At 35.9% G+C, this 25423-nt stretch overlaps 3 protein-coding genes across 9 annotated transcripts in view; 1 reads left to right on the forward strand and 2 right to left on the reverse strand.

Annotated features, from left to right (window-relative positions):
* Positions 1 to 3042, reverse strand: part of Helq (helicase, POLQ like) — a 43345-nt gene extending 40303 nt beyond the window's left edge. For all 3 annotated transcript variants that reach the window (XM_076864518.1, XM_076864519.1, XM_076864521.1), the window contains exons 1-2: positions 2661 to 3042; positions 534 to 1245 (exon numbers count right to left, since the gene is read on the reverse strand). In XM_076864518.1, coding sequence (XP_076720633.1) covers positions 534 to 1245; positions 2661 to 2849 — 901 coding nt within the window. In that variant the 5' untranslated portion in view covers positions 2850 to 3042. The remainder of the gene's footprint in view (positions 1 to 533; positions 1246 to 2660) is intronic.
* Positions 3043 to 3182: 140 nt separating this feature from the next.
* Positions 3183 to 7937, forward strand: Mrps18c (mitochondrial ribosomal protein S18C). Of its 2 annotated transcripts, none has more exons than XM_076863976.1 (6): positions 3183 to 3349; positions 4482 to 4516; positions 5910 to 5993; positions 6956 to 7013; positions 7536 to 7595; positions 7675 to 7937. In XM_076863976.1, the coding sequence occupies exons 1-6, from the start codon at positions 3253 to 3255 to the stop codon at positions 7749 to 7751; spliced, it is 411 nt and encodes a 136-aa protein (XP_076720091.1). In that variant the 5' UTR covers positions 3183 to 3252; the 3' UTR covers positions 7752 to 7937. The 2 variants fall into 2 exon arrangements, with proteins under 2 accessions (XP_076720091.1, XP_076720090.1); XM_076863975.1 differs by having other exon boundaries at positions 3186 to 3349; positions 4482 to 4537.
* A 1407-nt stretch (positions 7938 to 9344) lies between these two features.
* Positions 9345 to 24974, reverse strand: Abraxas1 (abraxas 1, BRCA1 A complex subunit). Of its 4 annotated transcripts, XM_076863970.1 has the most exons (9): positions 24863 to 24974; positions 22860 to 22950; positions 19908 to 19944; positions 17252 to 17318; positions 15224 to 15417; positions 13641 to 13760; positions 13109 to 13193; positions 10363 to 10477; positions 9345 to 9966 (listed from the first exon to the last, which is right to left on the reverse strand). In XM_076863970.1, the coding sequence occupies exons 1-9, from the start codon at positions 24947 to 24949 to the stop codon at positions 9533 to 9535; spliced, it is 1230 nt and encodes a 409-aa protein (XP_076720085.1). In that variant the 5' UTR covers positions 24950 to 24974; the 3' UTR covers positions 9345 to 9532. The 4 variants fall into 4 exon arrangements, with proteins under 4 accessions (XP_076720085.1, XP_076720086.1, XP_076720087.1 ...); XM_076863971.1 differs by lacking the exons at positions 17252 to 17318; positions 19908 to 19944 and having other exon boundaries at positions 24863 to 24948; XM_076863972.1 differs by lacking the exons at positions 19908 to 19944; positions 24863 to 24974 and having other exon boundaries at positions 22860 to 22928.
* Between the last annotated feature and the right edge of the window lie 449 nt (positions 24975 to 25423).

The raw sequence follows: 25423 nt of genomic DNA on the forward strand, positions 1-25423 counted from the left end.
GGATTATCAACTTCTTCATTCAAGACATGAGAATGTTCAAAGAAATTTCAACTAAATTTGGTAGAGAAAACAAAGCTAGCTAATGCCAGCTAAGAAAACTGTGTATAGCTAGATAATCAAAGAAAAAACAGAAACAGGGTGTTAAAAAAAAAAAAAATTTCAAGAACAGTGTGGTCAATATCTGCAGGTAAGCCATCAAGAAGTCAGGTAGGTTAAATATTGGAATTACCATTGAGTTTAGATACCATAACATCATTTCTCAGGCAAGGATACAGAACCCCTAATTGGAGTGGGCCAAAGAAATACTCAAAATAAGGAAAAATAAAATAAGCACAAAAAATGGTTTGAGAAATGTTTGAGTATGAAGGGAAGAAAAGAGGTTCAAGGTGACAGGACAGGGATGGAAGGTTGAGACAAATAATACTGGACTTTTCAAAATAAGAAATATAATCATGGAAGCATTTGCTTCTATTGATTTACACTAATTTTATGATAATGGAGAATTTTGTTTTTATTCCAGAAAAAAGCATTACCATATAATTTTTCAATTCCTTTGAATTGAACATAAAGGTCTCTCACTTTGCTGGGCAATGAATAAAAAGGACCAAGATCATCTGATGAAGACTCAATTGTTTTCTTAGCAACATTAATTTCTTCAGATAGGAGAGTCTCTTTGAGCTGTTTACTCCTAGAAAATATTGGTGTTTGGGCCTTTGCATTTCCAGTCATGGTACTTTTTAGACGATCTTTAATACTTTTTCTCCTACTTGTATCTGAATTACTTCTGACTTTAGAAGAGGATCCATCATTTTGCTGTTGCTTTATGCAATTATGGGACAATTCTTCATTCACAGTATTGAGAAAGGATGAACTCCCATCCCTTTTTTCAGTCAACTGATCACCTAAATCATTTGAAGGGTTCTGCAAATTTTCAAAGTATAAAACCTGAGAAGAAGGCAAATCGTACAAAACATCAGTTCCAGGTTCAACAGGGACATCTTCATGCTCAGTCTGGTTCTCCATGTGCTCATCACTTTTGTATTCAGTAAAGTTGCTTACAGTAGTAACACTGAGTTTGTTTTTTATGCTTTCTGAACAAAAATCTTCAGTGGCAAAGTCTGTAGCATGCTTCCTTTGTTCAGAAAGTTGTATGTATTTCTGTTCCAAATCATCAACTTGAGCTAAAAAGGAGTTTTCAGTAAAGCTATCATAGTCACCAAACATGTCCTCTTCACTGTCATTATGCTGGAAAGAAAACAAAAATACTTATAGGTAATTGCAGATTCATGACTGACAGAAGTTTCACTACAGAGGAAAAAGGAAAACAAGGCTGGGTAGGGTGGGGGAATTTCATGAAAATCAAAGGAAGATCAATAGAGGAAAGGGCCTAAGGAGTGGGAAGTAAAGAGGGAGTGGGAAAGTGTTGGGAAGTGATATTGGCCAAATCATATTGTTATATTGTGTGCATGTATGAATGTGCAACAACAAATCCCATCTAAAATACAACTAAAATGCATAAATAAAAAATGTGGAATGAAGGCTGGGGTTGTGGCTTAGTGGTACAGTGCTTGGCTACCATGTATAAGGCCCTGCATTTGATCCCCACCACCACATAAAAATAAATAAAATCAAGGTATTGTGTCAAATTACAACTAAAAAATAAATTTAAAAAAATGTGGAATAAAAAAATCATTACTAAAGCAAATAAAATCTCAGCCTAGGGCTGTATCAAGTACATAATTATATTTAAGTCCTGTAAGCCACCCTATAAATAGATATAATTATTACCATTTTACAGATGAAAAACATGGAGGCCCAGAGAAGTGTTCCTGGAAGCAACACTGGGCTAATTCTTTGGTTTTTGGTGGTGGGGATTGAACCCATGGCCTGGCACAGGCTCTCTAATGCCCCTAGGATTCTAATGTTTAAACCTGTGCTAAATTGTTAAACAACTGCAAGAATGACAGCCTCTGGGAATTGCATCTCTCCCTTCCAATCCCGGGCTCTGAGGCAGTGACTGGCCTATAACAAAAAGTTGTACCACAATATACTAGAGAAATTCTGTTGAATTTGGAATTGATACAGAATGCGTGTACACTGACTTGGGGAGCTCTATTGAACAGAAGAGACACTTTGAGACAGCAAGAGTGTAGCGACACAAAATTTGAAGTGAGAAAGTAGTTTCTCAATTTCTTAGGGTCTGATTACTGTTATAAAATCTAGATAATGTAGCTTGTTTAACACAGTAACTAGGGCGTAATGGGTCTTCAATAAACAGCTTTTATTAGTAAAGTAGGGGCAGTAGGAATTTCGAAGTCTGGGTTTGCGTCTCAGTTATGTCACTTAATTGCTGGACGTAAAATTTTTGTATCTACATTTCATGTCTATAAAGAAGTGGGGATAACTGGGCAATACCTCAGTATTGTTACAACAGCAGTAACAAAAGTGAGGGAGGAAATGAAAGGTATTTTATCTAACTGGTTAATTGTCTGCTCTTGGGAAGAAACTGCCTCAATTTGGCAGTCTCACGTCCTCTATACCTGGTTTCTCACCCCTTTAGGTGGGCAAGCGAAGTAGGAGGCCCAGGTTTGTATCAGCGCCCCAAAGGTCATAAGGAGGACAAGGCCCTCGGGGGAATTTGAGAGCTGATGGAGCTGTACCTCAACAGGTTGCACGCCCACGGTTTTCCGCCGCCGGCTCCCGGCTCCCATCTCCTCCTCCTCTTCTTCCTGCTCATCGCGGGACTGGAGCTGGGCCGCCGAGGGGACGACAGTAGTGCTTGCTAGGCTAGGGCGGTTCCTTTTGCAGACCGACACCCGCCGGCGGATGCGGGAACAACCTTCCTCCATGACTGGGTCCGAAAACGCTGCCCCGACTTTGTCCACAGTGACTCAGCCGCCAACCTCGAAAGGAGGGCTGAGCGGAGGTGGATACAGGGAGAAAGTGCTGGCGTCTCCATCCACCTTTCGTAAAGACCTCAAACTTATTCCCAGGGCTCTCGGACCGGAACCTGGAAGACAAACTAGGCGTCCGCCCTCACGGTCCAATCACAAATGTCACTTGATTCTGGCGCAGTGAGGGCTGGATTCAAAATCTGCTGCGCAGGCGCACTAAGAAACCCCCTTTCGCGTTTTTTTCCGCGTTCGCCTACGGAACCTTAGAATGAAGTCCTCGAGTCCACAGGGAAGATTACCGGAAGGGACCTAGTTGGACGACTTGGAAAAAGGAAAGGAAAAGGAATAACGAGGAACCATGGCAGCTGTGATTGCTTCTTGCCGTACTTTAGGGAAGAAGTTGACACATTGGATAACTGCTACTGTCTGCCTCCCAAATCCCGGAACTCGCGCGGGTAAAGTCTCCATTGTAGCACCATAGCCATTGCTTTGGCCCTATTGGCCGGTGGACTTATCACTGTTAACAGAACGAAGCCGATTTCTAGGCGATAAAGTTTTTCTGAAATGGGTGGGAATCAGTAAGGTCCACGACTGCTGCTTTAGAACTGATGGGCCCGTGAGATGTTAAGTCAACTCCTTAAAATTTTTTGAACATAAAAGGAAAGTGATGGGTGAAATAATTCTGTAAAAAGGGCGCTGGCCCGGTGGTGCAGGCCTGTAATCATTTACTCAGGGAGCTAAGGCAGGAGGATCACAAATCCAAGTCCAGTCTCCTCAACTTAGCGAGACCTTGGCTTAAAAAAAAAAAAAAAAAAAGTGGGGATCTAGTCCAGAAGTAGAGAGCCCCAGGGTTCAATCCTCTGTACCGAGGGGAGGGCCCTGCCTAAGATTTTACGTATAAACTTGGGGAGAAAGGAACATTTCCACAGTCACCCAACAAAGAACTTCAGAGGTCTAAGTTCCCAGATCAGAGCGGAATTGTGTCATAGGTCCTCGAATCTATAATTTATGCACGTTTATCTTTATTCTTCGCTATCAATAATTACTCTCTGTAAAGAATCCATTTTTCATTTTCCCTTTGGTATAACAGTGCCTTTCTTTTGTTTCTATACGTATTAGTGTTAAAATCTGACTATAACTGGAATAAAAGAGTAAATGTCAGGAAGAGAGCAGGTGAAAGGTTTTATGGAGGAAAATATATGCCCTATCCTCAAAGCCCTGGGAATCACGTTTTATGACTTATTTGACCCAAATTTAAAGACTTATAAAACTTTTATGTTTTGTCCCTTGATTAGTCTGACCTCCATACATCTTTTTTTGGTGTGTGTGGTACTGGAGATCAACCCAGGACCTCCCTCAATCTAGGCAAGCATCCTGTCACTGAAGTACTTGTCCAATCCTTTTGAAATTTTATTTTGCCACAAGGTCCAAGTTGCCCAGACTGGCCTTGAACTTTTGAGACTCCTGCCTCAGGCTCTATAGTAACTGGGATTACAGACACTCACTGCACTGAGCTAAAACAAAAATCCTTATTTGCTACTCAGCTTACAAAAGGAACTGTTTATTACTATTTCTGTTTAATTGCAGTGCTGTGGAGAAGAGGTTGTTCACAATATAAACAGGTAACCAGCAATGAGGACCTGGTAAGAATTTTTTTCTTTATGTAAGTAGAGCACTTGCAAATATGACCAAATTTTTATAACTAATTGCAGTTCAACTGTAGGATAAAATAATATAATTATCATTACTCTGAGTTTGGAACTTATAACTCATTGATTATAGTTTCCTAGGTGAGTTTCGAAGTAAGAGAATTCCTAGACTCTTGTTAGAAGCATAGCTTCTTGCCATATTTTCTTCCTAGATATTAAACATAAGATTATGTTATTTGGGAATTTCAAAAGGTAGTTTAGGTGAATAGAATAATTGTATATAATTGAACAAAGGGATTGTCCTACCTTTATTTCAATCGTCACTTTTGGTATTCTGCCTTAATAAATGTGGCATCAAAATTAAAGTTTTACACCAGGACATTTAATAGTTTCCTCTAACCTATATTTTTATGGGTTTGAAGTACTATCATGGACTTGGGCGGCATAGGTTTCCTTACTACATGCCAAGGTAATTTTTTTGACACTAATCATCCCATACAAAGCACTTAGCCAGTGTTGAGAAGGAATATAGTCTTTATATGTGAGCTGAATATAAATCAGACTAAGAAAGTTTGAGAAATGGGGGAAAAAAGAAAAGTACTTATCTATTCCCTCTATGCATCTATCTTGGTCATTTAATCCACACACCATACTTTAAGAGAATAAAGGAAGTTTACTCCCTTTTTAGGCCATAAACCCCACTGAGACTAATGAAAGATATAGATCCTCTCTACAGAAAAAGGGACATGGTCATATTCATTTAAAATTTTGCATACAATTACAGGGCATTGTAGACTTCAAAAACATTTCTAGATTAAGCACCTCCATACTGGAGACAAAACATTCTGACAGTAGGAGGAAGGCATAACAGAAGCATCAGAGACAGTAGTGGAGACAGAGAAGTCAAAAAGGCTAACACTAACTTATAGAACAGCTTGGGGCCATAGTTAAAGCATAATAAGGGAATGAATAAACTATTTAATGATTATATTAACATAGGAATAGCATGTCATCTATTCTGCTTTATCTTAGTTTAAAGAAGTTTATTGAATTTAAATTAAAAATGTTTAAACATCTATAATTGGAAAAAAGCATTTGAACATAAAATCACTTTTTTTTTTTTTTACCAGACTTGCATTGTTTCTCCTATAAACTCTTTTCTAAAAAGTTTATATTTTATTCCAGAATCTTCATGAGGTAATTCCTTCTTAAGCCAAATTGACACAAAATAAAGTGCTTGTGCAAAATATGTACACAGGAAGAAATGTACTGTGTGCCTTTGAATGGATTTACATTTGTTAACTTTAATATATTTTTTCAAATCCAGATCACATTATGTCATGAGATTTCTCTTTCTTTATCCTAGCCTGTTCCAATGGAAAATCCTTATAAGGAGCCTCTTAAGAAATGTATCTTGTGTGAGAAACGTGTAGATTATAAAAATGTACAGGTGAGATCTGGTTTTATTCTGATACTTAATTTTTAGATTTTTGCACTTTTGTTATTAATTTTATAGCAGGTTTTATGTAGAGGCAACTATTTTAGTAACTTCATAATTTTAAATCTGGTTATAATTCTATTTGTAAGGTATCTTTATTCAACTTCAATTATTTACTATTATTTTAGTTCAGAATTTCTCTATTTTCTGTGCTCCAAAGGTTTGGATAATATAGCTCTTCATAGCAGTGATTCTCATTTGGTAGGTGTAAATACTTTGGAAAAAAAGTTCCTCTGGTGAAGCTGATTTTTGTACCTCACTATCCTTGTCACTGCTTCAAATGCTGTGTCTTGTTTACTCTCAGTAAAGTAGAAGCGGCAAATTTAGGGGGAGTGAATGGTGCTGAAGTTAAGTGTACTGATGGTAATATAAATTGTAACCGTCTTTGAGGGAAAAATTATTAGAACACAGTATAGGAGGAAGATTATGCAAAGTGCTAAGAACAGTGTCTGACACCTACAAAGTGAACAGTATTTAAGTTAATAGAACATAAGTTGTAGAAAATGGCCCAATGTGTGTACCTCTTGAAGATCCCAGTTCAATCTGATAATTTATCTTCATGAGTATGTAATAGCTTATAATGATAGATGAAATGTTTTGGTAACTTGTTATAAGCGCAGTATTTTAGAAGGATATCTGTGGTTTATCAATACCGCTTTACCATTGACTGAATATGCTAATTAATATGTTATTGCTATATAGACTTTTTGATATGCTGGATTAGATGTTAACTTTCAGTATTTAGAAAGATGACTTGTTAATATGATATTATCTCAATTAAAATTTCTCTAAAACTTATTAGATCTTTATATTACTTGAAAGTCATGTATATGGATTTTTTTTCCTTGAAATTTACATTCAGGGTTGAATAACCAAATAAATATTTTTCCCTCCACATAAAACTCCAAACACAGCTTCTGTCCCAATTTATTTCTCCGTTTACTGGATGCATTTATGGAAGACATATAACAGGTATTTATTTTTTAATCATAACAGTTTAAATAATAATTATATCTATCTCTGTCACTTAAGAAAACTGGCAAATTTTCAGATCATGTTATAAATCACTATTAGACTAGATACTACATTGTTAGACCACACTGGATTTAGGTACTTAAGGGAAAACACTCTGTTGTCGTCAGGGTTAACTATACACTGGCCACATGAAAAACTTGGGCTTAAAAAAATTGTACCTTATGTTGTGAATTATACTTCAGACATTATAAACTAAAGCTTGTTGATCACAGACTGTCCATAGATAGACTAGATCCAATCTGCCTCTTGTTTTTGTAGTTTTATTTACCTAGTGCCACATGGTTGCTTTGTAGTTATAACAGCAGAGTAGTTGTGAATGGAGACTGTAGCCCCAAAGGCCAAAATATTAATATTCTGGCCCTTTACAGAAAAAAAAGAAAATCTGACCTTGACTTAAGTTGTTATAGTTTGACTACTGGCATTTTTATGAATAAAACAGCACTTTTTAAATTTTTATAGGTCTTTGTGGGAAGAAACAGAAAGAAATTACAAAAGCTATTAAGAGAGCTCAAATAATGGGTAAGTGTGCCTTGAACAACTGAATTAGTAAAAAGTTTGCTCATTATTTTTTGTGAAGAACTTTAATATCTCTTTACAGGGTTTATGCCAGTTACATACAAGGATCCTGCATATCTCAAAGACCCTAAAGTTTGTAACATCAAATATCGGGAATAAATGATATAAGGTTATTAACAACTTATTTTTATAATAAATTGACCTCTACTGACTCAAACTAACCTTTGCGAAGAAAAGTGTTTCAAGAGATCAGGAGTGAAGCATCTCCTTTGTATGACTATTCACAGAATAGGTTGCTTACTTAAAATGTTAATACTCATTAAATGGTACGTAGCTTGAATAAAAGTGGTCCTGTCTGATTGTCACTTATATCCCCAGTAGTTCATTCATAAAGTAATGAACCACTAATTGGAATAGGAAATATGGGAGGGATGGCTTGTGTTGGAATACTACTTTGGGTCAGATTCTGTGTTACAGATGGGATGACTTTAGGGAAATGGGTGCAGCAAAGTGTAGTTCTTATGTAATGTTTGGATCCCATGAAGTTATAAATGCTTGAAATCATTTTCTAATTATCAAATGTAAGTGTGCCTGGTTAGGAGGGCAGCTCTTCTCTTTGCAGAGATGTACACTGGGCTGTCTCAGAAAGACAAAAAACATTTATTCCTGGATGAATCTATCCTTAAACTGATAGTATTCTTTACATAAAGGGATGACAAATGCATAAATCTACTGCCAATCATCTTCTCTTACTCCAGTGTTGCAAATAAGGTTCAGACTGATTCTTGTCTTCCTGCTGTGTACAGTACCAGTTATTTAAGTTAAAACAACACTAGAAATCTACACAAGTCATCCTGATTGATGATGTGGATTCATAAACATCCCATAATAATTAATGCATGTTAACACAGAAGATTCATCTGTTACTAGATTATATATTTTTTTCTATTTAGTAATGTCTCTAGAAAGCAATAGGAGTACAAAGTTCAAAGTGTATATTCAGTATGATGTCCAGTGGTAAAGCTTTCATGTGATGGAAGACATATAAATACAACTGCACATGAACACTTTTTTTTTTTTTTTATCCCAGAGATTGAACCCAGGGGTGCTTAACCAGTGAGCCATACCCCCAGCCCTTTTATTATATTTTATTTACAGATAGGGTCTCACTAAGTTTCTTAGGGCCTAAGTTGCTCAGGCTGGCTTTGAACTTGCGATTTTCCTGCCTCAGACTTCCAAGCTACTGGGATTACAGGTGTACAGCACTGCCACCGTACCTGTCATGACACTTTTGAGTGCTATGTTGCCCTGGATGGCCTCTAACTTCTGTGCACAAGTGACCTTTCTACCCCAGCCTTTAGAGTAGCAAGTACCTAAGATTACACATGTGTACCATCATGTCCAGTTTAACAATATACTTTGTATCACTGCATAAGGACTAAAATCTTAATGACTTACATAAGGTTAATGACATAAAGATTATATAAATTTTCATATAAACTTTATGCTTCTTCCCATGTTGTGAAAAATAGTCTCTTTCCCATTTCTAAGAGCCATACTAGTTTAAAAGAATGTGCCTTTTTAAGGCCTTTCCCTCAATAGTTGTGAAAGCAAGATGAAAAGTTTTGATTTTACAATAAAGACATCTTGGGCTATGGGTGTAGCTCAGTGGTACAGCACTTGCCTAGTGTGTGCAAAGCCCTCGTTTCAATCTCCAGCACCACAAAAATATAAATAAATAAAAGCATCTGATATTTTTGGAAGTACTTTATAAAATAAATGCAGTAGAACTTATCTTTGTAGTACTGTAAAAAGGTGAACATAGTAAAAACAAAATACATTATACATGTATTACTATGAACAGCTGAATATAATAAAAATAATAAACATTTGTCTTTACCCTTCGACCAAATCAAAAGTCTTATTTTGGGTTAAAAGGATCAAAATGTGGGAGACAGTGGATATTCACCAGAACCCTTCATTTTCTCAATCTCTTCATCTGTTTCTGGGCTACTGGTTGTGGATGCTTTTTCTTGGTAACTACTATCAGTACCTGTCTTAGATAGTTTGTGTTCTCTCTTTAACAATCGTGATTTCTTCATTTTCCATCTGTTCTCTATGTCTATAGCTTTTCGCTTAGTCGTTGGTGGTGTACTAGCTGGGCTAGCTTCAGGAGTATGGGTATACTCTACCATTAAGGTCAGGTTGTCTACCACATCCAGATGGTGGTTGGTGTTACACCTACTTTTAGAAATATGCCTATTGGTCAAAGAGATAACACAAGAATGAAGAAATTCACTGCCTGGAAAAAAGGTCTGTAAAGCTTGACAAAGCAAAATGTTCTCCTGAGGGTCTTCTTGAACATTCTTCTCTCCTAAACAAAAGAAAACAACAGGATCAACATTTTTTATTCCATAAAAATTCCATGTTCTTTTATAATTAGCTATTTGTCAAGAGTCAAAAAGACTTCAACAATTCTATCAAATTATTCAAAGTGAGAATAATGCCATGTATAATCCCCAATTCCTATTTTTATGCCATAATATTCTAGGAGAAAATTAAATTTTAAGTTATATGCTTTAATATCAACAAATACAGCATACCTACTATAGTACTAGTTCCTTGTTTTGGTAAGATTTAAGAGTATTAATAAAATGACTGCTTTTAATCCCAAAGTGGACATATTCTTCACTGAGCGCAGTTGGTCCGTCCATAATTCCAATCAGTGAGAAATGCAAGGAAAGTAGTGATGTGTTAACATTTTACTTACGTGCTGCCTGAATCTGTGCTTGTTGCCTTTTTTTAATTTCTTGTTTTAATCTGTTTACATCCTTTATTAATTTTTCTACTTCCCGTTCACTTTGCTCCACTTTTTTACATACAGTCTGCAAAGTAAAATAATTTAATAGCATAGGTAAAACACCAAATCATGAAATAACAGTCTAGATTCACAAGTAATATAAAACTCTCAATGGTACACTTCCTATAAATTTTATTTTAGTCTGCTATTTTCTAGAGGACTTTAATAATAACTCTGTATGGTACTTTATAGGTTGTAAAATGCTTTTCGGATATATTAACTTCTCATTAAGAGATGGATTTATCATACCAAATATTTCCTTGATAATAGAAATAAACTGGAATTTTAATTCACTGATGTAATTTTAAGATGCAAAGTTCCTGCACATATTTAACATTAAGAAACTGACAATTGAAAAAAAGACAAATGACTATTTCCATGTTATGAAAGGAAACTGAAAGTTTTTAATTCTTATTAGACAATACTTTTGAAAAGCAAGTGGCTGTGTATCATCAATTTTAAAAGTATGAATAATTCCACTTCCTGAGTGTATCTCAATATACAACAAAACTTTATATAAAGATCATGTTCATATTGATATAATATACTTAATATAATTCTAATTATAGGCTAAAAGTTAAGCCAGTTTCAGTGGATACTTTTAGGATATCTACCCAGCATGATTCAAATAGTCAAGACATGGAATCAATGTAAATGTCCACTGACTGATGAATGGATAAAAAAAATGTGGTAATATATACACAATGGAACACTATTCACCCTTAAAAAAAGAATGAGTGGTACATACCTGTATTCTCATCAACCCAGGAGGCTGAGGCAGGAGGACTGGAAGTTCAAAGCAAGCCTGGTCAACTTGGCAAGATCAATAGCAACTCAGTGAGACCCCATCTCAAAATAAACAAATTTAAAAAGACCGGAAATGTAGCTCAGTGGTAGAGCATCCCGGGCCCAATCCTCGGTACCACCAGAAAAACAAAAAGAAGTCAGCTTGATTATGTTGTCACCAATGACAGGATTCTTCCTCTTTATTTTTTTCATCCCTAGAATTATTTTGAGATAGGGTCTTTCTAAGTTGCTCTGGCTGGTCTAAACTTGTGATTCTTGCCTCAGCCTCCTGAGTTGCTGAAATTATTAGGAATGTATTACCATGCCCAGCTAGCAAGTTGATTTCATAGAAAAGTGATTACCAAGGACTGGAGTGGTTGTAAGGAAATGGGGAGACAGACATATTGCAAAAAATTATCACAGGCAGGTAGGATGAATAAGATCAAGAAATCTATTGTACAAGGCTGGGGATGTGGCTTTGTGGTAGAGTGCTTGCTTAGCATGCATGAGGCTCTGGATTCAATCCTCAGCACTGCTAATATGGAAAGAAAAAGAAATCCATTGTACAACTTTGAGACTATAGTAAACGACAATACGTTGTGTTCTTAAAAAATGTAGAGTGAATACTAAGTGTTCTCACCATGAAAATATTATGTGAGGCAATACATTTGTTATTTAGATCAATTTCTCCATTCCACAATGTGTATAAAAACATGTTTTACATGATAAATCTGACAATTTTAAAATTTAAGAAGTACATATACTGTATTAAAAATAAAGAATATGTAGCAATATGAAAAATGTTTAATGATATAGGAATTTTTTTTTTTTTTAAACTTACGGAACACTTTTTGTTGCCATGATTTTCAACTACAAAGTGTGTATACATTAGGGGAAAAACTGGAGACTATAGCAAAGTGAAAATAGTTATGTTAAATGATGAGATCTGGGTGTTTCTACTTTCTAAAATTCCTGCTTTCCCCCCCCCCTCATATTAAAAACAGTATGTAATATTAGTGTTATGTAAAGTATACCCCTTTTCTCTTAAATGTGCTCTATTGACAAGTCGGGTATCCATGGACATATATTACTTAGATATCCAATTGGGGGAAGCATAGTTAAGGACATCACCAGCTTTGGATTAGGCTTAAGCCACAGCTGTTTCTAGCCAGTCACTGAGCTAGGTGCTAGAACAGTGCAAATCCATACCTGTAGAACAACTTTGCTCATCAGCCTACCTGAACTTTCTTAGAATGGCACTGTAATCTGAGGTTCTACCTAACCAACTGTAGTCCTATCCCCTTCTTCTTTCTCGGATTTTTGCAAAATTGCAGTCTGAAGGCTCTTCTTGATCCCTTTCCTTTATCTTTCACAGGCTCAATAAATTCTTGCACTTCCATTCCCATATTGATGCTACTTCTCAAAGTACATGATATAATAAGATAGACTGCAATGCTATGGTAATTGCATTGTTACCAAATATTTGCTTCCCTGTTCATCCTATAAAAGGATTATGTATCCCTGGCCATTGATATGTGATGGCATGGCAGTTTTGAGCTAAATTTTAAGGCTGTTGTGAATTTCCAATCTTTCTGGCTTTTTTCTTTTTGACACAAGAACATGTCCCAAATAAGGGCTGCTTCTTCAGCATAGATTCTGGAATGAAGGTGACATCTCCAAAATGAATGGCTATAGCCAAGATATAATGTGGATAAGATTAAACTGTTATTCACTACTAAGATCACAGTCTTTATGACTAGAGTAAAGGAATATAATATAAATCTGAAGTCAGGTTATCCATAAAAAATTCCAGTGATCATTTAATATGAACTCTGAAGTGGTCTTAAGTGTTCGATGTTAGTTAACTTACCTTTAATTCTTCTTGTAGTGAAGCATACATTTCATTTATCTTATGTACCTCCTTTAAAGATCCATCTTCTTTAAAAAATTCAGAGCTGTGAAAAATTACAATTTCCTCTGGTAAATATACATAACTTGTGTAAATAGACAAGTAGTAGAATGAAACTTGGAGACTGTAAAACAGTCTAGTTTTCACCAGGCACGGTGGTGCACGCCTGTAATACTAGTGGCTTGGGAGGCTGAGACAGGAGGATTGAGAGTTCAAAGCCAGCCTCAGCAATGGTGAAACACTAAGCAACTCATTGAGACCCTGTTTCTAAATAAAATACAAAATAGGGCTGGGGTTGTAGCTCTGTGGCTGAGTGCCCTTGGTTTCAATTCCTGGTACCCCTCCTTCCCTGCCCAAACAGTCCAGTTTTCTTGAGTAATATATTCATTTTATCAGTTTTCCTTTCATTTTTATTCTTCTGTTTGTGTAATAAACCTAATTTCAAAAAATAAGTAAGAGTAGGTTTAGTGGAAAAACAGTTCAGGAATCTTACCTGTGTGTTTTTACTGCTCTTCTAAAACCAGTGGACATACAGGAACCTGATACAGTTTTATAACCCAGCTGTTCAGACATGCCCAGATTGGCAACCACTAAAGGGACCCTATAAAACAGTCTGATGAAATAAAATTTTATAAGTTTAAAATATAAAGAGAAAAAATAGCATGTACACATCACAATAGACTACTTTACCTCCACAAGATTAAACAACGCCCCCCCCCCCATTCCTTATGTTTACCAAGATAGAATTTACTTATTTGAGCAACACAAAGCAACCTGTTTTTAAAAGCTGTGAAATGAACATGGTATAAGAAAATTTTGTGAAAAAAATAGTTTACGTCTTGGCCACTTAACAATATCCTGTCTCAAAAAAAAAAAAAAAAAAAAAAAAAAAATCAACAGGACTTGGGTGTGGTGGTGTACACGGATAATCCCAGCAGTTTGGAAGCTGAGGTAGGAGGATCTCAGGTTTGAAGCCAGCCTCAAAAACTTAGTGAGGTTCTAAGCAACCTAGTGAGACCTTGCCTCAAAATAAAAAATAAAAAGGGCTGGGGAATGTGGCTCAATTGGTTAAGTGACCTTGGCTTTAATCCCTGGTACCAAAAACAAACAAACAAAAATCAAAATGGTTGAAGATGTACATTAGTGATAGCACCCCTAGACTCAATCTCTTAATATCCTAGTACTACCACAAAAAGAAGAAAGAAAGAAAATTTGGCTGGGGATGTAGCCTACTGTAGAGTGCTTGCTTAGTTAGCATGCATGAAGCCATGGGTTCAAACTCCAGCATTGCAATTTAAAAAAGTGTCGGGGGGGGGGGGGCGGGGGCAGTATGAGTTGAGCATCCCTTTTCCAAAATATGAAATCCCTATATGAAACCTTCCACAAGGGAAATTCTATACTTCCCCTCAGGTCCCACTCAAAACACAGGGGCAATAAAAATACTGTATAAAATCATCTTCAGACTATGTATAAGGTATAAATGAATTTTGTGTTTAGACTTCAGTCTCATTTCCTAGATATCTGCAAATATTTCAAAATCTGATACATGTTTAGTCCAATCTGGTCGCAAGCATTTCAGATAACCTTACGGTATTAAGTCTGAGATTTATCCTATCTTCCATGAACAATAAATTTTATCTTAATTGGTACTCTTTATCCTAATTCTTATGTTCAATGTAAATGTTTATAGAATGAAGGGGAGTTCCTGTTAGACTCATTTTGGTAGACCATCAAAAACTACCTTACTTCTTTGAAGAAGGTTACAAAAAAGGCTGCACAAGTACCCAGGCTTAAGTTCAACATGATATCCTAATTAACCAATATCTACAACAATTATTTTTCTACCTCACATAGTAAATAACAGCAATTCATCATTCTGCACTTAGTTTCTGATTTCCTTATTTGACTTTCATTTTCTCATCTGTAATTAACAGATGGGTAAGATCACTTCAGAGAGTTGTTGTGACAATGTAATACAACACTGTATGAAAACTTTATAAATTGCCAAAAGTACTATAAAAATATTAATTTTTTTTCCTATTAGCTTAAAATAGCCAATGACCAACTAACATTTACCCTTTTTGAGGTTTATATAAAGCATGTTCCAGCCGATGAGTAGAACAGCTTTCCGTTATTATACTTGGTGTTAACAGCAGAAAAACAAGTTCTTGGCTTGAAAGATGCTTCTGTAAGTTTTTGTGAAGCAGTCTCTCTCTAAATGTCATGATCTGATCTGAATGTCGACGGAATTTGTACCAACCTACCACATTCTGAAAAAAAAAAACAGAAAAAAATTAAATACATATCTTAATAATTATTATTGCATGTCTTAATATAACTTAGCAATAAAACTGAGTCTTATAATGGACTTTGTTTTTTCGATACTAGTGTTTTAACCCAGGGCTTCATACATGCTAGGCGAGTGTTCTACTACTGAGCTACATGTCCCCAGTCCTTTTTGTTCTAAGACATGGTCTTGCTCAGTTGCCCAAAATTGGCCTCACTTGTGATATTCCTACCTCAGTCTCCCTAGTAGCTGGAATTATAGGCATGCACCACCTTGCCAGGCTTTTAAAATGACTTTCTTAATAGTAAGATTTGAGTCACAGATAAACAAACAAAGAATTCACTTGGTTATATGCTTTCCCTTTGCAAAGTATGCAAACTGTCTTATAGTTTATTTTCTATTCAGTTAAAAGGCCACAATTTTGATCAATGTAGATTACAGGGAGAAAATAATTCTTCACTTACTCTAGTCTATTTAGGGCATGTGCTATATTGCAATCTATTTTTTTTTTTTTTTTTTAGTTGTCAATGGATCTTTATTTTAAAATAATTTATTTATTTATATGTGATGCTGAGGATGGAATCCAGGGTTTCACACATGCCAGGCAAGTGCTTTACCACTGAGCCACAACCCCAGGCCTGTGCAATCTTAATCTTTAGTAAATACACATGAAAAATATTAATGCCATTGTTTCACTTAATGGATAGTCACTCCCCTCAAAACAGTTAGTTATCTGTATTGATATTTAGTTTATTAAATAAGCTCAGTTGATTCCTTAGCTTCTACCTGAAATTTAAACGAGAATGATTATCACGTAGCCCCAAAAGTTAAATTCAAGATGACTAAGTCGAGTTTTATAAACGTAACATGCTAAACAAATGTGTTGTTAGTATCACTAAGTCATTTTTTAATCAGAAAAATAATTGATTTACTGAAAACTTAGTAATTGGAACAAAGAGAAATATAATCACCATGATTCATAGAAATCTGTGACAGTTTCAACAACTAAATTTGACATTTGTACTTTTAAACTGAAATTAAAATTGCTTCTGTTTTTTTAAACCTAAAACATTTTTGCAGGGACATTTTTTTAAATACTCAAATGTAACTGTGAAAAAAGCCCAAGCATTTTCAACTAAGGATGCTTTTTGAATGATACTTCTGTTTTTCTTCTCAAGTCAAAGATACAAACTTTAAGGGGGAAAAATTATTAACTTGAGAAAATTTTGCATTGGGGAAAAATAATCCATTTTGACTGTCTAACAACTTTTAACTGAACCTGAAGCAAGCTGTGGAGAATTCAGATTAAGTGCTCTATAGGAAGTTGTCCCCATGGTATAAAAATAGTTAACTGCAAAGCTAGGTGTACTGGCAAGTGCCTGAAGTCACAGCTACTTGGGAGGCTGAGTTTGGAGGATCACTTGAGCTCAAGGATTTGAGACCAACCTGGGAAACATAGCAAGACCCTGTACCCTGTATTAAAAAAAAAAAAGGAACCACAGCTAAATAAAATAACAGAAATGGATTAAGTCCTAGAATAAATCATACCGAGATAGGGAAATATAGAAGAGAAGAAATCAGTATTAAGTGTTAATTAGAGTAGTCAAGGGAAGGATGGGAACAAGATAAATACTTTTAACCAGTAGTTTTGTATTCAAAGCAACTTCTCTGAATTTTTGGGAAGAGCAGGCCTTTTCTTATCTGCTTTACTGGATACTGTGAAGACAAATATTGCTTAAAATTTGTGTCAAAATACTGTTTTCAAGAGCTGAAAATAATGCATATAATACCAAAAATAAAAGGTAAACCATGAATACCTTTTTGACACTTGAAAATATTTTCTTCAGTGCATGCTCATTTACTTCACCTGAAGAATTATAAAAGCTGTAAAAGTCACAAAGACATTTCAAATAAGGTAGAAGTTGGATACTTTTATTAACATTTTAAATTTTAGTTACTCTTAACTCAAACTACCCAACCAAAATCAATACCTACTTGCCTGTCAGATGGAAGTCCTAAAGTAAATAGTAGAGAAAATTCACAAATTAACAGACTTAAAATGATAGAAACATGAGGTCCATAAGCAGTGAAAGGAAAAGGAGTGGAAAACTTCAAGAGATAAGTTTGTACATCATATATTTTATTAACCTAAAACGAAACAAACTATCCATTAAATACAGGTATTAGAAAGTTCATATAGCCAGTTCACAATTAATTTGGTTTTACTTATTAATTTTTTTACAGTTATTGATATGTATGAAAGAATGCACACTGAGTATTGAAGCACATTAACAAAAGAACAGTTTATTGCTGATTTCAATTATTGTTTTAGGACATGGTTGGGTTTTTGGGAGAGGTGGGGGAAAGGAATAGATTTTGGTTAAGTTCAGTGTTCTTTATTATGTAATTGGAATGTCCAAGAATCAGAAGATAATCCTAAATTTAGGATTCTAAAACATTTGCTTCTGACTTTCTTTCCCTTCCTATGAGATCACAAATTATTTCCTTCCTTTTAGCATTGAGATCAACAATATTTTCTATGATGATAAAATGTTATACAAAATCCTATATAAATAATATTAATTATAACAGGCTTTTATTGGGCACTTCCAAAGCATACATTGAAAATGTTCAGTTACAGAAAGCTGAAAAAAATGTAACTTAATAGGCAATATGTTTTTAAAAGAGTTGAAAATTTTCCCATTAAAAACATTTTAAGTCAGGCACAGTGGTGCACGCCTTGGCTTGGGAGGCTGAGGCAGAAGGATCATGAGTTCAATGCCAGCCTCAGCAAAAGTGAGGCACTAAGCAACTCAGTGAGACCCTGTCTCTAAATAAAATACAAAATAGGGTTTGAGATGTGGCTTAATGGTTGAGTGCCCTTGAGTTCAGTTCCTAGTACCAAAAAACAACTCCCTCACACCAAAAAAAAAAAAAAAAGACCCACTATTTTAATAAGCCAGATAGTGTGGCACATGCCTGTAATCCCAGCTATACAGGAAGCTGAAGCAGGAGGCTCACAAGTTCAAGGCCAGCCTGACATCTTAGGGAGACTTGGTCTCAAAAAATAAAAAGGGCTGGGGATGTAGCTCAGTGGTAGAGCACTTGTCTAGCATGCACAAACCCTGGGTTTCATCACCAGCACTGGAAAAAAAAAAAAGAAGAAGAAGAAGAAGAAGAAATAATCCTGTTTCTTTTAGTTTTTACTCTACTATTAATTAGTTCTTTGGCCTTCATTAAACCGTGAACTTTTTATGCCTGTTTGTTTTTAAATGAAAATGACATGTATAAAACCTTTTGAGGAACAAGTACTTCAAATGGCTCTCCTATGCACCCGTCCCTTAATTTTGGTAGCTGCAAAAAGGTTCAGGCAATACTGGATTAGATGGTTTCTTCAGCTCAGTTGGTCTAATGATAATAGAGCTGCCAAATGAAACTGAATCACTTTTTTACTCTCTCTCTTTACTGGTCCATTGGGTTCCTTAAGAAGTCCTTTCTCATTTAATCAACAGATATTTTGAATGTCAATTGTACATTAAAGCACTTCATAAGGTAATTTTTTTCTGGTATATCAGTTTTATTTATTTATTTATTTATTTTTGTGGTGCTGGGGATTGAACCCAGGGCACTGTGCATGTGAGGCAAGCATTCTACCAACTGAGCTATATGCCTATCTCTGGTACATAGGTTTTTAAGACCACACTTAGCCCCTTTTTCTGCCACATCCCTGGCATAGATCTTTCTTATTTTAGCCATGAACTCTACTGTAAATTTTACACATTCTTAGAGATGTGTATATAAACAGTGTTACTATACAATAATAATTCTTCTTCTCATGTAGTTTAAGTAAATTGTAAAGCTACTACATTAAAATTATGGTTACATGTGTTTTCTTTGTGAAAATTCATTTATTTTCTACTTTTCCTTGTGTATGTTATACCTCAATAAGTTTTTTTAAAAAAATACAGTATATTAGAGCTAATGGTTCTATTAGTATATGTAGGACTAAAAGCACAAGCTTTCACCCTAAAAAAGCAACAGGAAACAGATTAGATAAATAATATAACACTAAAAAATATCAATGAGGAAACAGTTGCTAAAATAAACTAGAATCAGAGGGTTAAAAAGAAAGTCTGCCATCAATTTACAAGAACATGCCAGTGAGTGAGCTTATAATATGCAATGAAGTTGCAAAAAGGTGACTGGTTGTGAGATGGAAAAGCAATTGTCAAGGTAAACTGGTACTTGCAAGAGGCAGCAGAGACCAGCTAAAGTCAGTAATATAACAGAGAAAGAACTATAAACAGGGTTGACAATGCACAAGTGAATTTTCAGGTATTAACACAACAACAACAAAACCTTCATAGTATAATTGGTAACTTATATTACATTAGTTTTAAAACTTATTTCACTTGCAGAGAATTAACTTTGGCAATGTATGGTTTACTTGCTCTTACTAGTACTATTACTCACCTAAAAAGCCGGTAGCATGGAATATATTTCTGAATGTCTAGGGGGAAAAAGGGATGAATAAATGGGTTGTATAATGAGGGAAATCCGAATTATATTAATACTTGGACTGAAACTCAGCAAGATAATGATACTCTTAGCACAATTATATTGAATGAATTTTTGGTTATGATTAATTAAATAATCACTTCCAAGCATTTACTTCATGCCAGGAAGTACTTTAGTATTATCTCATGTAATCTTCACAAGTCAGATGCCATCATTCTTTCCTTTTCAAAAATGATGGAATAGGCTGAGCATGGTGGTGCACACCTATATTCCCAGCAACTGTGGAGGCTGAGGTAAGAGGATTGCAAATCGACCAGCCTCAGCAACTTATTGACATACTGTCTCAAAATTAAAAAGTGGAGGTGGAACTGGGGAGGTATAGTGGTAAAACTAGGTTTTACTACTCTTAGGTTCAGTCCCCAGGACCAAAAAAAAAAAAAAAGTGAGAGATGAAGTGGTTCCCCAAGCCAGTGATAGAGCCAAAATTCAAACCTAGAGTTTCCCTAGGAACCACAATGCCATATTCCCTCAAATAATGATTTAATAAATACAGTACAAAATATATAAGTTTAAAGTTGCAATATTTTCATTGTGTTACTAAAAAGGTTATGCTCTAAATTTATCCAACTGTTAGAAATATCTGTCAAATAGAAATATCTTGTTTTAAGTAGTTATTTCATAAAACTTTTGTCTGTGTTAGCTACAAACTAAAGAAAACAAAAACAGACCCTAATATCTTTTAAGAGGCAAATTTTATTCTGTCAATAGCAATGTAAACTAAGAAAGAAAAGTGTAAAAATGATGAACATCTTATGACCAATGTGAGGCAGTAATTTGTCTGTCTTGGATTTTCATCTATTCTCCATCTGTGTTAAAGTAATCTTTTAAAATAATTTGACCAAATACCTTAAAGCTTAGCAAAGTACCTGTGTACACAGTGTAGTTGGTCAAGAAATGTTTGCTTAATTAAATTTTTCTAAATGTGTTACATTCTTTGGGTGGCATGCTAATTCCAGTTAGGGGGAAAATGCTCTAAATCTTGCTTTTAAAGCTCCAAGTGTATGACTAGCAAAAAGAAAAAAATCAACAAAGTTAAATTACAGACTGCTTGGGCTTGTGGTGTAGCTCAGTGGGAAGTGTATGCTTAGTATGCCTAAGGTTCAATCCCCAGCACCAAACAAAATAACAACCTGTATAAACATGTGTATAGCACATAACAAAAGGCCATTATTAAAATGTTATACAAATCAATTAAAGTAACATAGCCAGTAGAAATATAGTCAAAGAATAGAAGAGGTCTGTGCTTTTCAAAGGCTAAAAAAAAAAAACAGTAAAAACCAGGAATATTTAACTTCTTTTGTACTCAAGAAATACAAATTAACAGTAGCTCGGCGCTCTAGGTTTTGGGTTCTATGTCCAGCAACACCAAAAAAAAAAAAAAAAAAGCAAACTACTTTTTAAAAAATTTATCAGATTGGGGCTGGAGTTATGGCTCAGTGGTAGAGCACTTGCCTAGAATGTGTAAGGCACTAGGTTTGATTCTCAGCACCACATATAAATAAACAAAATAAAGCTCCATTGACAACTAAAAAATATTTCTAAAAAAAGTACCTTAACTTCTAAAAAAAAAATTTATCAAATTGGCAAAGATTAAAAGAAGTTATAATATTTCATGTTAGCCTGAATATGGAGACACAGGCATTATTATAGACTGCGAAGGAGTCTAAAATGCAGTGAATTTTCCAAAGTGCTATTAGCTAGTCTACCTATATGAATTTGGTTTTCAGAGAGACAAGGGCACAAAGATATATAAAATATTCACTATAATATTGTATTAATAAACAGAAACTTATTCATAGTATTTAAAAGTTATGCTGTGTCCACACAATGGGACAGTTATAACCATTAGGAAGAATGAAAAGTTATATACAAGGCAAATTATATCAGCTTGCCAAGCAGTCCCAGTTGAAGTAGGAGGATGACTAGAGTCCAGTAATTTGAGGCCAGCCTAGGCCCAGAGCAAAATCCTCATGCCATTAAAAAAAAAAAAAAAAAAAAAAAAAAAAGTTTTTTTACCCTGTAACAGCATAATATCTAGGAATTGATAATAAAGTCAAATGTTTATGTACAAGAATATTCATTGTAGTGTAATCTATAATAAAAAATGGAAATAGCTGATTATAATTTATTTAAAGGTCTGCTTAAATCACAGAAAGGTCATAGTGGAATATATTGCAGTTATGAAAAATGATATTATAGAGATATCAGTCATGACAACATATGTCATGATGTCAAACCTGTTATAAAGTACAATACTATTTGTTTTAAAAAAGAAATATATATCCTACTAGGCACAGTGGCACATGCCTGTAATCCTAGCAGCTCAGGAGGCTGAAGCAAGATGATCGCAAGTTCAAAGCTAGCCTTAGCAACTCATGGAGGCCCTAACTAAGTAACTTAGTAAAACCCTATCTCAAAATAAAAAGGGCTGGGGACTTAACTTAGTGATTAAGCACAATCGGGTTCAACACCCAGTAATACAAAAAAAAAAAAAAAGAAAAGAAAAAAATGTATACACCCCCCCCACACACACATCTCCTTATTAAAAACTGTATATGTTAGGTAATCAGAAGACTTCCTATATATTTTAAAGCTCCCTTATCTTTTTTTTTCCTTTAGGAAACAGCAGCTGTTTCCTTTTAGTTTCCCTGCAGCAATTTTATTTGCTTCCTATATTTTACATTGTTTCAGTCCATGGCCATAATTTTAATTGAAGATGAGTGCAATGTATTTTAAAAATTCTGCTTTTAAAAATCAGTGTATTTTTTTTAAACAATTTAAAAGTAATAACTTATGCTGATCCCTTCATCATAAACTATCAAAAATAGACAGAAGTATGTAACTCACCAATTGTATAAACAACTTCAACATCATCCATTTGGGAGTCAGTAATGCTATTCTTGGCTTCACCTTTCACTTCCCCAAGGAGAAAACCTTCCTATAAAATAAAAAGAAGCAGAATTTGGAATACATTGATAGAATTACTGTCCAGTCTCTTAAATAATTCATATTTCCCAGTATTTTACAGTGTATACATGTGTGTGCTACTAGGGGACACATAAAAACCTAAGGTGCTTCCAGTTTAATTGGAAAACATGACCAGTTAAAAAGAATTAGAAGAAAAAAATGAGAAGAGATTATAAACACCACTGTGATTTTATAAAGGGGAAAGAGATTAACAAAGACGGAAATAACTGGAAAAGGCCCTGTGGAAGAGGTGAGAATGAAGTTGATAATTTGTGTAGGCCAGAGCTTGAAGCACTTAGCACACCTGAAAGCATAAAAGGCTTAAAGCCAAAAATAAGCACACACTAGTAGAACAGTTTGCCTTGAAACAGAGGCAAACTTAAGCGGAGCCAATAGTAAAACATCCCGTATGACTAGCCAGGGAGTCTGGATTTAACAAGTGCTTCTAGGAGTCAGTGGAGGTTTCTAAACTATGACACAATGAAAGTGTTTTCAGATTTAAAATTGTACAAAATGGGGAAGAATATACAAAATATGAAAGATTAAAGATTTTGGAATTCAATTTGAGTCTGCTTTCTAAAAGGGGTCCTGTAGGCCTGATTAGTTGTGAAACTACAGGTATATCCTCACAGCAGTGGTGAATTTGTCCTGGTTCAGGGTATTCAGATATTCCTTTAGGTGCATTTAAAGACCAAGTGTGGCCAGGCAGGCTGACCCAGCCGCTCTGGAGGGTAAGGTAGGAGAATCTTAAATTCAGGTCAGCCTCAGCAACTTAACTTGAGACACCCTCTCAAAAAACAAAAAGGGCTGGGGATGTTGCACAATGGTAAACCACCCCTCAGTTGAAACCCCAGAACCAAAAATAGACCTAGTGTGCTTGGTAATGAAATTTTACCTTTTTAAAAACTGGTTAATAATAGGTAATAATAATAATACCCGCCCCCCATTTCATCAAAGGATAAAAAGCACTAAAGGAATGTTTCTACAATGTTTTCACTTGAATCAAGGTGAAAAAAACCCAAAACTGTACACTCCAGTGTTCTTGGACTTTGGTACTTCGAAAACAAAAACTAAGAAATGTGCAGCAAGGATAACTTAAATCTATCTTTAAAAAACCTCCCTTTAAAGAATTTAGTTAAAATATCTGAGAAACCGCTGTCTGACAAGAAGGTACCGTAATTTACAAGAATTTTACTGTGACTTGTTCATTTAATAAATTTTTAGAAAATAAGCACTATATTTAAAAAAAATCACTTTTTAATTTCATCCAGTGGTTTTGAAGCTAGGCAAAACGTTTAAATGTTTAATATTTTGGGGAAATTTGTGGTTAAGTTATAACCAAAAGTATCAGAAAAGTAAATAGAAACCTTATAATTTTAAGAAACTTGATGGCACGTGCAAACAAATCAGGTATCTGATACATCAAATTAAGGTTTTTTTTCATTCACTAAGATTTGCCGAAAAACAGACACTGGATGCAACACCTATTTTTTACTCCTTCACCTTCCTACCATAGGAGCTGCCGGCATGAAAAAGTCCACGGTTGTCTTTGCAATCGATCACGGGTAGTCGGGCGAAACGGAAAGTTAACCTGCTGCCTCCCCAGCGGTAGCGGAGCACGAGATGAACTTTCTATCCGTTCGCGCCCAAGTTTGGCCAGGAAAAAGGGAGACTGATGAATGAGACTGGGGCGTGTGGGGCATTCGGGCCGGGGAAGGGGAGCAGGGGTTAGGCCCCGGGAGGGCTACTCTTGGGAAAGGCTCGTCGGGCAGGAGGCACCTCCTGGACCGCGAGGGAAGAGGCGGCCCGGCGGCGTAGGGAGAGTCCCCGGGCGGGGATCCGGCCGCGGCGCGGTGAGGGAGGGAGGCTGCGCGCCGGCTCACCGTGTCCGAGTCGGTGTTGAGGTGCTGGAAGGAGAGCGCGCCGAGCACAAAGCCGGAGAGCACCGCCGACGTGCTCTCGCCCTCCATACCGCCACCGCCGTCGCAGCGCTACCGAGACGACCCGCGCGGGGGGCGGGGCGCGGACCCGGACGCGGCTCGGCGGCGAGGGCGGGGCTGAAGTGGAGGCGGGTCCGGGAGCCCTGGCTAGGGCCTCCCGGCATTCTGTGGAGGGAGGCGCGCCCCCTGTTGGCAAGGCGGCTGTTGCGGGGTGCTTCCTTGGTTTATATTGGCAACCTCGCGCGCTGTGGGCTCCGAAGGGGTACCCCTGCAGAGACCCGGAGTAGATTTCAGGGGCCAGGTGCTGCAGAGCAACACGTGGAATATATTCAAAATCATGAAAATGAACAATGTCGACAGAGTCAAGAGAAATGATGGTTACAAGAATAAGAATTTCTTAGCAACATTATAATAGCACACCTTTGTAGTTTTCAAACTGCATTACACTGCCCTTCACCTATTGAAACTCCTAGAATACTAATAGCCATTTCTGGGATTGTTGGT

The sequence above is a fragment of the Callospermophilus lateralis genome, chromosome 8, assembly GCF_048772815.1.
Source record: "Callospermophilus lateralis isolate mCalLat2 chromosome 8, mCalLat2.hap1, whole genome shotgun sequence".
NCBI classification, from domain to species: Eukaryota; Metazoa; Chordata; class Mammalia; order Rodentia; family Sciuridae; genus Callospermophilus; species Callospermophilus lateralis.